The sequence below is a fragment of the Schistocerca serialis genome, chromosome 8 (genome assembly GCF_023864345.2).
Source record: "Schistocerca serialis cubense isolate TAMUIC-IGC-003099 chromosome 8, iqSchSeri2.2, whole genome shotgun sequence".
Taxonomy (NCBI): domain Eukaryota; kingdom Metazoa; phylum Arthropoda; class Insecta; order Orthoptera; family Acrididae; genus Schistocerca; species Schistocerca serialis.
In genome coordinates, this window is record NC_064645.1 from 276,316,317 (window position 1) to 276,329,180 (window position 12,864).

General features: G+C 44.9%; 1 protein-coding gene across 1 annotated transcript in view; it reads left to right on the plus strand.

The window, feature by feature from the left end:
• LOC126416421 (uncharacterized) overlaps window positions 1–12,864 on the plus strand; it is a 68,380-nt gene that overhangs the window by 37,177 nt on the left and 18,339 nt on the right. The window contains exons 4-5 of the mRNA XM_050084140.1: window positions 4,872–4,971; window positions 10,621–10,725. Coding sequence (XP_049940097.1) covers window positions 4,872–4,971; window positions 10,621–10,725 — 205 coding nt within the window. The remainder of the gene's footprint in view (window positions 1–4,871; window positions 4,972–10,620; window positions 10,726–12,864) is intronic.

The window sequence follows — 12,864 nt, forward strand, 5'->3', positions numbered from 1 at the left end:
AGATGTGGGCTGCAAATGGGGAAATCCAATGAGCTAAGCAACTTTGAGAAAGGGCAGATTATTATCAAGCAAGGCCTGTGAACGAGTATCTCGAAAAAGGTGGATTTGGTCGAATGTTCACCTGCTACCGTCTAGAGCATCTAGGACGAGGTTTTTATTTATTTGAATGGCTAGAGCCCCCCGTAGGGCAGACCGTTCGCCGGGTGCCGGTCTTTCAATCTGACGCCACTTCGGCGACGTGCAGTCGATGAGAATGATAGCACGACACCCAGTCCCTGGGCGAAGAAAATTCCCCGACCCAGCCGGGAATCGAACCAGGACCCACAGGACTGGCAATCCGTCACGCTGACCATTCAGCTACCGGGGGCGGCCTACGGACTAGGTAGAAGACTGTGAAACTACCACTAGTCGCTAAATGGTTGGACGTCCACGACTCTTCACAGAACGTGGGCCCGCAGCTTTTGGTCGTGCGGTAGCGTTCTCGCTTCCCACGCTCGGGTTCCCGGGTTCGATTCCCGGCGGGGTCAGGGATTTTCTCTGCCTCGTGATGACTGAGTGTTGTGTGATGTCCTTAGGTTAGTTAGGTTTAAGTAGTTCTAAGTTCTAGGGGACTGATGACCATAGATGTTAAGTCCCATAGTGCTCAGAGCCATCTGAACCATTTTTGAACAGAACGTGGTGTTCCGAGGCTGGTATGCTCTGTAAAGCAGGATCTGTGGCATCTCCGCCGAAAGAGTACAATGTTGGTGCACGCACAAGTGTATCAGAGCACACCGTTCATTGTACATCGCAGCAGACCATCCCTACGTGTTCACATGTTGACCTAATGACGTGGTCAATTGCGATTGCAGTGGGCACGGGACCATCGGTGTTCGACTGTCGGTCAATGGAAACGTGTCGGCTCTTCGGGTGAATCAGATTTTTGCTACACTAAGTCTCTGGTTGTCTCCACAAACGCCGTCATCGAGGTAAACGGCGGCTCGAAAAGTGCAGCGCGCCACGGAAGCAGGCTGATGGGAGCAGTATTATGGTATGGTAGACATTCTGCTACACTTCCATGGGGCCTGTGGCAGTAATCAAAGACACGCTGACTGCTGCGAACCACCTGCATTCCTTCATACTTTTTGTCTTCTCCAGTGCTGATGTCATCATTCAGCAGTATTATTGTCCGTGTCTCGGAGCCATAACCGTGCTAGAGTGGTTTGAGGAACATTCTAGTAAACCTGCGTCGATGTCTCGGTGACCCGGACCCGCCTGATGTAAATTCTATAGAACCTATCCAGGTCGCTATTGGGCGTCATCACAGCGTACGCAAATCAGCTTCCCTTTATTTACGCGAGTTACATGATCTGCGCATAGACATCTAATGCAACATATCTCCACAAACCCACCAACAAACTGCCGGCGCCCTGATACGCAGAATCAGTGATATATTCCGTTCCAAAGACAGACAAACAAGCTATTAAGCAGGTGGACATAGTGTTTTGGCTCATCGGTGTATAAGCAACCCCAAGGTTGATCGTGGTGCTTTCGCTCAAAGTCTTGCGCCAACAGCCTGTGTGGCCGTCACCTCCGTGGTAAAATGCGTTGCGATGTAATATGCAACCGGGAACGCGAGCCATCGGATGGCTGTATACGGACACTTTTGAGTGGCACCAAGAACCCGCTAGATCGCGCGTTTATGGAACTGATAGAAATGAAGTGCAATGTTTGAAAAGTCGTTTTCGTTTCGGTCTAGCGTGGTCTGTGCACTGCCCGTGATATTATCAATCCGCGTGGCAAGTGGGGTAAAGATTTACCACTTCTAGCTGAGCAATGAGTAGTACCTCCAACTATTAATTACAGAGCAGTAATTAACAACAAATGGAATAAACTGTGCCAAATGCGGTTAGAGGAGCAGAAAAAATTATGCTTTATAAAAGGTACCATGCCTGTAAAACAATATATTTTTTGAATATACGTAATTATTTAAAACAATGAACTTTTAATTTATCGCCGTCTTTCCTTGCTCCTTTTAAAGCAGCGAGTATGACTATCTTTCAGTCAAAGCGAGCTGAAATGTGATCAAGTAAAATGTAGGTTACAAGTATCAGGTTTCAGGCTATTTTCTGAATATTAATGAAAGTACTCTACAAGGCCTTCTGGCGCAGTCAGTAAGAAAAGACAACACAGGGAAACAAAACCCAGCACACTACAGGAGGCAGTTTCGATCAGATCACTGTTCGTCAACTGTTGCAAGGAATATCAAAAATTTGTTCATAGATGTTGTACTAGGGTAAATTTCGTACACAAGTTTCAGCAAATGTTTAAGACACTTGTTTAATATATTAAATACACTCCTGGAAATTGAAATGAGAACACCGTGAATTCATTGTCCCAGGAAGGGGAAACTTTATTGACACATTCCTGGGGTCAGATACATCACATGATCACACTGACAGAACCACAGGCACATAGACACAGGCAACAGAGCATGCACAATGTCGGCACTAGTACAGTGTATATCCACCTTTCGCAGCAATGCAGGCTGCTATTCTCCCATGGAGACGATCGTAGAGATGCTGGATGTAGTCCTGTGGAACGGCTTGCCATGCCATTTCCACCTGGCGCCTCAGTTGGACCAGCGTTCGTGCTGGACGTGCAGACCGCGTGAGACGACGCTTCATCCAGTCCCAACACATGCCCAATGGGGGACAGATCCGGAGATCCTGCTGGCCAGGGTAGTTGACTTACACCTTCTAGAGCACGTTGGGTGGCACGGGATACATGCGGACGTGCATTGTCCTGTTGGAAAAGCAAGTTCCCTTGCCGGTCTAGGAATGGTAGAACGATGGGTTCGATGACGGTTTGGATGTACCGTGCACTATTCAGTGTCCCCTCGACGATCACCAGTGGTGTACGGCCAGTGTAGGAGATCGCTCCCCACACCATGATGCCGGGTTTTGGCCCTGTGTGCCTCGGTCGTATGCAGTCCTGATTGTGGCGCTCACCGGCACGGCGCCAAACACGCATACGACCATCATTGGCACCAAGGCAGAAGCGACTCTCATCGCTGAAGACGACACGTCTCCATTCGTCCCTCCATTCACGCCTGTCGCGACACCACTGGAGGCGGGCTGCACGATGTTGGGGCGTGAGCGGAAGACGGCCTAACGGTGTGCGGGACCGTAGCCCAGCTTCATGGAGACGGTTGCGAATGGTCCTCGCCGATACCCCAGGAGCAACAGTGTCCCTAATTTCCTGGGAAGTGGCGGTGCGGTCCCCTACGGCACTGCGTAGGATCCTACGGTCTTGGCGTGCATCCGTGCGTCGCTGCGGTCCGGTCCCAGGTCGACGGGCACGTGCACCTTCCGCCGACCACTGGCGACAACATCGATGTACTGTGGAGACCTCACGCCCCACGTGTTGAGCAATTCGGCGGTACGTCCACCCGGCCTCCCGCATGCCCACTATACGCCCTCGCTCAAAGTCCGTCAACTGCACATACGGTTCACGTCCACGCTGTCGCGGCATGCTACCAGTGTTAAAGACTGCGATGGAGCTCCGTATGCCACGGCAAACTGGCTGAACTGACGGCGTCGGTGCACAAATGCTGCGCAGCTAGCGCCATTCGACGGCCAACACCGCGGTTCCTGGTGTGTCCGCTGTGCCGTGCGTGTGATCATTGCTTGTACAGCCCTCTCGCAGTGTCCGGAGCAAGTATGGTGGGTCTGACACACCGGTGTCAATGTGTTCTTTTTTCCATTTCCAGGAGTGTATGTTCCACGTTGGCTACATTACACAAATCATATTCTTGTGTGCTTGCTAGCTTACAGCCATGTTTAAAATTGTAGCATTTTTACCAGCCCATGTATCCAAGACTATCTCCAAATATGCGGAAATGAGAAAGAAAATTTTAAACACAGGTAATTTTTTTCTGATGAAGACACTCGCACCCGTTGTCAGAACCAGGCAAAGTTAAATATTGTTGGAATCAATTTGCTGTATTATACAAATCATATTTTCCATGTGCTTTTTGCTCCACAATCTATTGCTTGAGCTTTGTTCCGCAGTTACGCAGGGTCAGCCATCGTTAATCGGATTTGGCATGTTAATGGTTAAGGGGTGGCCGGATGCCCTTCCTGCCGCCACCCCGTACTCCCCGGGACGGAATTAGTGTACCCCAACGGTCTGCGTTGAGTGTAATCCTTAGAATAGTGCGAAAGTAGTCAGATGCCTGCGAGCCTTGTAACTGAGGCGGAACATGGGGACCAGCACGGTATTCACCTAGCAGGATGTGGAAAACCACCTAAAAACTACATACAGGCTGACCGGCACACCGGCCCTCGTCGTTAATCCGCCAGGTGGATTCTATCCGGGGCCGGCGCTCCTACCCGGGTCCAGGAAGCAGCACGTTAGCGCTCTCGGCTACCCTGGCGGGTCGTTTTTCTTGCTCCACTATGAATAGAAATAACTTCGTCTTACGTCTCACCAATGTGATTTCGGACTCTTCAGTTCCAAGTGCTTTACGTCCTGCACATACGCTCTTTTAAACAATTTCCTTCACCTCGGTTGTACATATTACATTTATATTGTCCTACGTCCTTATATTAATTCTTGTAACTAGTCAGCGCTATGCTGTGTTTCAACAATTATGATAAACTTCACTGCAAAAATTATTTCATTGAACCATCCTTACGGAACAGCACATTTCTTATAATATTTCATTTCCAAAGGCTTTCTTTTGTGATTAAAGTTAATGAATAATATCTACAGTGGCAGTTTTATGGACGAATGATCCCATACTCAGCCTGTTCTCAATCTGAATTTGACAGATACATGGTTCATCAGATATTACACTGTTTTGTTTTTCCCGTGTGTCTTGTTATCAGGAACGTTGTGATACTGCAGGACTGCATCGGCAACATGCTACTGATTCAGAGTGCCTCCCTCGGTTCTATTCTCTGCATTGTGCTGGTCCAGATAGCTTTGGTAAGTCGTGCACGCCAATAAGTCACTTCAAAATATGTAGACCATCTAGCAGCACTTAAGCGAGAAACATTGTTTTCGATTAACTCAGAATTACACTGAAGAGCCAAAGAAACTGGTACACCAGCCTAATATCGTGTAGGCGATCACGCAGATGTGCCGAAACATGACGTGGCATGGACTAGACTAATATCTGAAGTAATGCTGAAGGGAATGGACACCATGAATCCTGCAGGGGTGTCCATAAACCCGTAAGAGTACGAGGGTATGGAGATCTCTTCTGAACTGCATGTTGCAAGGCATCCCAGATATGCTCAGTAATGTTCATGTCTGGGGAGTCTGGTGGCCAGCGGAAGTGTTTAAACTAAAACAGTGTTCCTGGATACACTCTGTAGCAATTCTGGACGTGTGGGGTGTCGCATTGTCCTGCTGGAATTGCGAAGTCCATTGGAATGCACAATGGATATGAATGGATGCAGACAGGATGCTTACGTCGTGTCACCTGTCAGAGTCGTATCTAGACGTACCAGGAGTCCCAAATCACTCGAACTGCATACGTCCCACACCATTACAGAGCCTTCTCCAGCTTGAACATGCCCCTGCTGATATGCAGTGTCTATGCATTCATCCACCCAATACAATTTGAAACGAGTCTCGTCCGACCAGGCAACATGTTTCCAGTATCAACAGTCCAATGTCGGTGTTGTCGGGCCCACGGGAGGTGTAACACTTAGTGTCGTGCAGCCATCAAGGGTACACGTGTGGGTCTTCGGCTCCGAAAGCCCGCATCGATGATGTTTCGTTGATTGGTTCGCACGCTGACACTTGTTGGTGGCCCAGCACTGAGATCTGCAGCAATTTGCGGAAGGGTTGCGCTTCTGTCACGCTGAACGATTCTCTTCAGTCATCGTTGGTTCCGTTCTTGCAGGATCTTTTTCCTGCCGCAGCGATGTCGGAGATATGATGTTTTACCGGATTCCTGATATTCACGGTACACTCGTGAAATGGTCGTACAGGAAAATCCCCACTTCATCGCTACCTCGGAGATTCTGTGTCCCATCGCTCGTGCGGCGGCTGTGGCACCACGTTCAAACTCACCTAAATCTTGATAACCTGCCATTGTAGTAGCAGTAACCGATCTGACAACTGCGCCAGATACTTGTTGTCTTATATAGACGTTGCCGACCGCAGCACCGTATTCTGTTTACATATCTCTGCGTCTGAATACGCATGCCTATACCAGTTTCTTTGGCGCTTCAGGAGAGATTTACTTTCAGTAAAATATTTAAAATTTACTTTCTCTCTATAGTCTATATTTTATTGAAGTGTAAGTGAGACTTCAGAAGAAACATAATCTAAGTGGAAAAAGGGTTCAGTTTCGTAATGCAAATGTGTTACTGGAGAATGAGAAACTAACGATTCTCACTGAGATAGACTGATGTCAGTGAGAGAACTATTCCTTTATGAAGCACGATTAGTATAATGAAACTAATTTATTAGAGGAGTCACACAAAATAATTGTACTGACTTAAGTAATTTCATTATGAAAGATGATGAAAAGCATTATGAAAACACGGACCCAATAACAAAGTATAGTTCACATATACAGTGGTTAAGCATTATGAAATTGTACATTATAAATATGAGAAAATGACAAAACCAAGAATAACCAGAGAGAACATACAGAAATTTACGCGAAGTTCTGTCATTAATAGATCCTACGTTGTAGCGCGGGACCTGCCTTGTCGTGTAACGCTTATCTTAGTCAAGGTCGTCACTCTTTCAAAAAGCAGATATAAATGTAGTTCTTTTGTCGATATCTGCGCACCTGACTCTGTCTTGCTCCAAGGCAGTCGGAACATCTGCTGCATTCCATATCCTCTAACGACCGGTCTCAGTGCTAGCAGTCATCAGGGAAACGACTAATTCGTTTTTTAGTACATCGCGCTCTGTGTCATATTATCTGAAATGATACTATACGTAGCCTATGTTCCATATGCGAGATATGATGCGTGGTAATAAGTGGTATTCACCTGAAGTGTATTTGTTGACGGTTAGCTGAGATACAACAGACTGTTGGGGTGGAAGGAAATCTCCAACAAACTGGAAAGACCTTAAATAAAAGGTACGATCATTGGGGGAGTAAAATATTTCTTCTGGCCAACAGCTGGAAACAGATGAAAACCGCCATTCCAAGAGGTATAAATGGAAGGACACCGAACAGTTAAAAAGATTGCATACAGAATAAGCTACGTGACTGGCTGCATTATGTGAACGTCGAGGCTCTTGTGAGACTTTCACAGACGGTCACCCCCCACCAGACATGCACTGCCCTAATACGGCGAGCTGCTGGCAAACCTCTGCTCAACATGTTTGCAGCTGAGACCGTCAACAAAGAGATGAGGCGGACTGTGAATTTTGTGCTACACCTCACTGACCTCATCGACAGTCATTTTTAATGTACTCAAAGATGTATGCAAGCACATACAGAACGGCATAATGTGAACACTGTTTATTTTCCATCCAGGGAAAGCGCTCGGACATGTACCGGCTAATTCGTTTAACTCCTCTGTTTAATTGAAAAATACTAGTTTAATCAAGCAAATGTTTGTTTTAATATAGACTAGCCCATAAATATTTCAGCACCAAAAATTTATTAATGTAGAGTAACGAAGTTTCGGAATACGTTTGTCTAAGTAACATATTTAAGTGGTTAACATTGCAAGATCACAGGTTAATGTGAGCGCGAGATAAGCTATTGCAAATGTGAAATGCTGGTACATTAACAACCGGTGTAACCGCCAGAATGTTGACTGCAAGGATACAAACGTGAACGAATTCTGTTGTATAGGTGCAGTATGTCAGTTTGTGAGATGGAGTTCCGTGCCTGTTGCACTTGGTCGGTCAATACAGGGACGGTTAATGCTGGTTGTAGACGACGCTCCAGTTGTATGAATGCAGAGTCGCGCGGCGGTAACATTGAATAAAATGTTCTCGGGTTTCCAAGAGCGTCAATTGCTTAAAACTACACGAGTTTTCGGCCAACCACTCCTTGGCCATTGTCAAGTGGTACGACTGCCAGTGGGCTGTTGGTGCGCCCTTATATACGCTAGCTGCCGGCTGTGACGTCACTGGTGCCCGTGACATTGCCGTATATGGGCATGTTTTGAGTCGGCGTTCGACGTGCCTTCTTCAACCGCGCGATCGCTGGATCCCAAGCAGAGCTGAGCTGCAAGCCACCGTCTCTATTCAGGGTGTTTGTGGTAATTTTTATTTCAATAGCTTTCATCATTAAACTGTCCCAGAAGCCGTTAGTGCGAGCCACGACAGAGGTATCGTCAAATTTTATGTGGTGACCGTTTTCTAACGCATGCTCAGCTAATGCAGATTTCTCTGGATAGCGTAGGCTCTCAGAACACCTGGAGTCTACGAAATACCTTGTGAGTGTGGCCAGAAGTACATCGGACAAACAGTGCGCACTGTGGAACAACGCAGGAAAGAACATGAGAGGTATTATCGCCTACGCTATCCAGAGAAATCTGCGTTAGCTGAGCATGCGTTAGAAAACGGTCGCCACATAAAATTTGACGATACCTCTGTCGTGGCTCGCACTAACGGCTTCTGAGACAGTTTAATAAAGGAAGCTATTGAAATAAAAATTACAGCAAACACCCAGAACAGAGACGGTGGCTTACAGCTCAGCGCTGCGTGGGATCCAGCAATCACGCTGTTGAAGAGGGCACATCGGATGCCGACTCAAAACATGCCCATATACGGCAATGTCACGGGCACCAGTGACGCCACAGCCGGCAGCTAGCGTATATAAGGGGGCACCAACAACCCACTGAAAGTTATACCACTTGACAATGGCCAAGGAGTGCTTGTCCGAAAGCTCGTCTAGTTTTAAGCAATTGACGTGGGTGGAAACCCGAGAACATCTTATTCGACGCTCCAGTTGTTGACCGATGATGTCCCGAATGTGCTAGACTGGAGACTGATCTGGTGATCGAGCAGGTCAAGGTAACGTGTCGACTTTCTGTAGAGTGTATTGTTTTTCAATAGCGGTATGTGGACGAGCACTATCCTGTTGGAAAACATCCCCTGGAATGCTGTTCGTGGATGGTAGCACAACAGATCAGATCACGAACCTGACGTCCAGATTTACAGTCAGGGTGTGTGGGATAACGACGAGAGAGCTCCTGCTGTCATACGAAATCGCACCCAGACCATAATCCCAAGTGTACGACCAGTGTGTCTAACACGTAGACAGATTGATTGCAGGCCCGCAAGTGGACTCCTAACCACCACACGAGCATCACTGGCGCTGAGGAAGAAGCAGTTTCGTCAGAAAACAAAACAGGATTCCACCTTGCCCTCCAAAGAGCTCCCGCGTTGATCGCGGTGGTTTGGGGTCAGTGAAACACACGCTGCGAGAGGTCTGGTTTGGAGCTGTCCTTGAAGTAACCGATACTTAACAATTCGTTGTGTCACTGTGGTGCCAACTGCTGCTCCAATTGCCGCTGCAGATTCAGTAGGATGCGCCAGAGCCATATGTCGAACACGATGGTCTTCCCTCTCGGTACCGCCACGTGGACGTTCGGAGCCCGGTCTTCTTCTGACCATAGCTTCTGGTGACCACCGCTGCCAAAAATCACGTATAGCGGCTACATTCCTGGCAAGTATTTCTGCAGTATCACAGAAAGGACAACCAGCTTCTCGTAGCTCTATTACGCGACTTCGTTCAAACCCAGTGAGGTGCTGATAATGTATTTGTCGCCTTGGAGGCATTCTTGACTAGCATCAACTCGCCACTTCCAATTTCAACCTAATGCTCAAGTGTGTATTTAAAACAAACGTGATTTACATCCTTATAGTGGCGCTATTAGTGCATCTGTTATGCTACTGTTGCGAATTTCAATAGACATCATCTTACAGATGTAGAAACACGACAAACACTTTTTGTTTATGTCTTACAGCACCGTCTTGGTGCTACGATTTTTTTCCGTCCGTGTATGTAGTTACTTATTAGCCGCTTTTCCTACAGTTTGTTTCCAAACTCAATAATTTTTTCGTTGTTGGCTCCCAGCAACTGTTAAATTTGGTGGCAGAGCAGGACCGTGACTAAAATAATCGTCGCCTAACTAACCGTCAGCGAAGCACCTAACTGGCTACTACGTAGTTCCATCATCAGAGGTCGATCATTAATGTGGTAATAACATTGTTCTTTCGAAAAAAAAAGCAGTTTCACTTCATCTCGATTTTTCTTAACGAACAAAATGTCACTGGTTATATAGTACTAACATAATAGAAGAGCTGTTATCTACCTCATCAGTGGATTGAAATATAAAGAAATATTGATATTACAATTAGAAAATATCAGTAACAGGAAGCAGTTTAAAATTAAAAATTATCGCCATCCTGTGTGGTTTTCTCAGATCCGGATAAGAGAGTTTCTTGTTTTAATCTCCTCATTATGACATAGTGTCGTCAGAAGTGAAACTTTCTTCAATATAGGATACAGTTGCACTTCTAGTTTCTTCTGTTCGCTTATCGACATCACTCTGTAAGAGAATAATTCAGCCACTGCCTGTATATCTGCATATTTTTCACATAATTTTCCGGTTTTGATGTCTGACTGTATGTATGTTGCAGAGCGCACAAGGAGCACGAGAAACTGGAAAGTTGTGCGGCTACATGTTTGCAATATTTGGGGAGCTCTTGCTCTACTGTTGGTTCGGAGACAAACTAATGTCAGAGGTAAGTTGATTTATGCCTTTGAGCTACTTTGCAACAACATCACAAATAATTTGGATCATTCTTTCATCTTGGTTTCAGTAAAAACTGTGTATTATGTGCCTTTTTGGGTTTATGTAATGTGTAGTTCATGTAGTGCGATGTAGGAATTTTTTAAATTACGTCCAATATGACACCTTTCGCACTTTTGTCCGCTCATAGAGAAATCAGTTTTAAAATGTATGAGGTAATTACAGAAGTTTTCAGTTTTTAATCAGCATTTCTAAAGTAATGTAACAGTCACAAAAAATGAATATTAAATATAATATTTATTTATTTATCCCAGTTACCCTTTAGGAGGACGCGGTAAATCAGTTTGGTCAAGTCTCTTTGTGTTTGATTTTCTTTGCGCCCAGACTTCATCCTTCGTGGGTGTCGTTCCTTTCTTTCCTGATTCCACGTCCTCCCATTTGACGACCTCTTTCTTTCCTGCAATGCTGCCTTTCGTTTCATTTATCTAAAAAGTCTTGTGCTATCTATTATGTCCGTTCTAATTGCAGTGTGTTTAATATATTTCTTAATTTCAGTGACCTACGTGGGTTCGGATTTGTAGCTGTTTAAACAGGTGAAGATGTGCTTGAATATGATGTTAGGTAATACTGCGATATTCAAAAACACATTTTTACATGTCAATATTTTACCTAAAACTGGAAATTGAGAAAAGGAGTTCGACGACAGTTTTGTGCTCTGCTAGTAGTTTCTGTAGTTAAAGCCGTACATAATGAGGAAGATAAAATCTATATCGGTAGTTATTTACTTCGCCAGAAAGACAAACAGAAGAATTTAAATGGAAGCTGAAGTAAAGTAAAAGGAATAAATGGAAAGTCAATCAGAAGAAGCTTAGTAGTTCTTAACCTGTGGTCCAGAAATGGAGTGCTCCATTCATTCGTGTTATAGCGATGTCATTGCTGAGTGAATACTACGTTCCTTCTGATTCCAAACACAGCTCCTACCAGTCAGATGTCGTTAGTTTATGCAACCAGTATTGAATTTAAATGAAACTTCTTTAGTAATCTGAAAATAATAAAGGTTTTTTATAATTACGGGGAACTTTTTTGTATAGATACATTTGCGTCATCATAGTGTACAACGTTCCAAAACGCCCCGCATAGATAAAGAGATTTTTCTGGGGCTCTTGCCTCAGGTCCTATCGATGACAGGAAGGTAGGGTCAAGCGTTTTGGATAGCCCTTGGGCTAGAGACGATTTTGTGTGTCTGACAGAAGGATCGTCTTACTATAAGTATCTTACAGCACAGGATAAAAATTTGAATATTACACACTTCCTCCAGCTTAGACTAATGGAAATATCTGTCCGTTATCGAGAAACACTCTAAAAGCATGTTTTTAGGGATCGAAGCGGGCAGCATATTCCAAGACGACTATGCACAGAAAATCGCTGTAATTTTTACCAAAGACTCGGGTCACGAACAACGTTGAGAATGTTATTGATATCTTTACCCATTTACGATATACAGAGGCTCAAAATTGTCATACTTGTACATGTAAAATACGCATGTGACAGCCGATGTCAGCCGAAGGCGTAGTTTATAAAGTGACGTGGCACGGAGAAATGTGTTGCAAAGTATTTCCGTTATTATCAGCACGGTTCTGGGAACTTCGTATTGCTACAGTACTGAGGCAATGATTTTTTAATCATAATTCTGTAAGTCTAATATAAAATTCATGAATGTCCCCTGTTGAGAAAAAGTTTTATATTTGACGATGTATGTTTGCTGCAGGTTTTTACTTTTGATGGTGCCTAATCGAATAGCATAGAAGTTCTAAGGCATAATATGTGTGTCTGCATAAAATCCAGTCTGGGATTTATGATTATATTTTGCGTTATTTCAATTACACATAAGTAAACTATTAAAATTTTACTGACCCATAAAGTCCATTTCATATGAGTGTCATACCTTGCTATAGCTGGGAAAAGAATGGAACTGGCGGAAAAAATGCTCCTATTGGAGTACAAAAAACGCGAGTATGCGCCTGTCCATTAAAATGACTGAAAATCGGGCACCAGCTGCCTCATTCTACCTTCTTCAGTACCTTTAAAAATTATCACAATTTTGGCATACGAGCATATTCGTTCTTTTTTT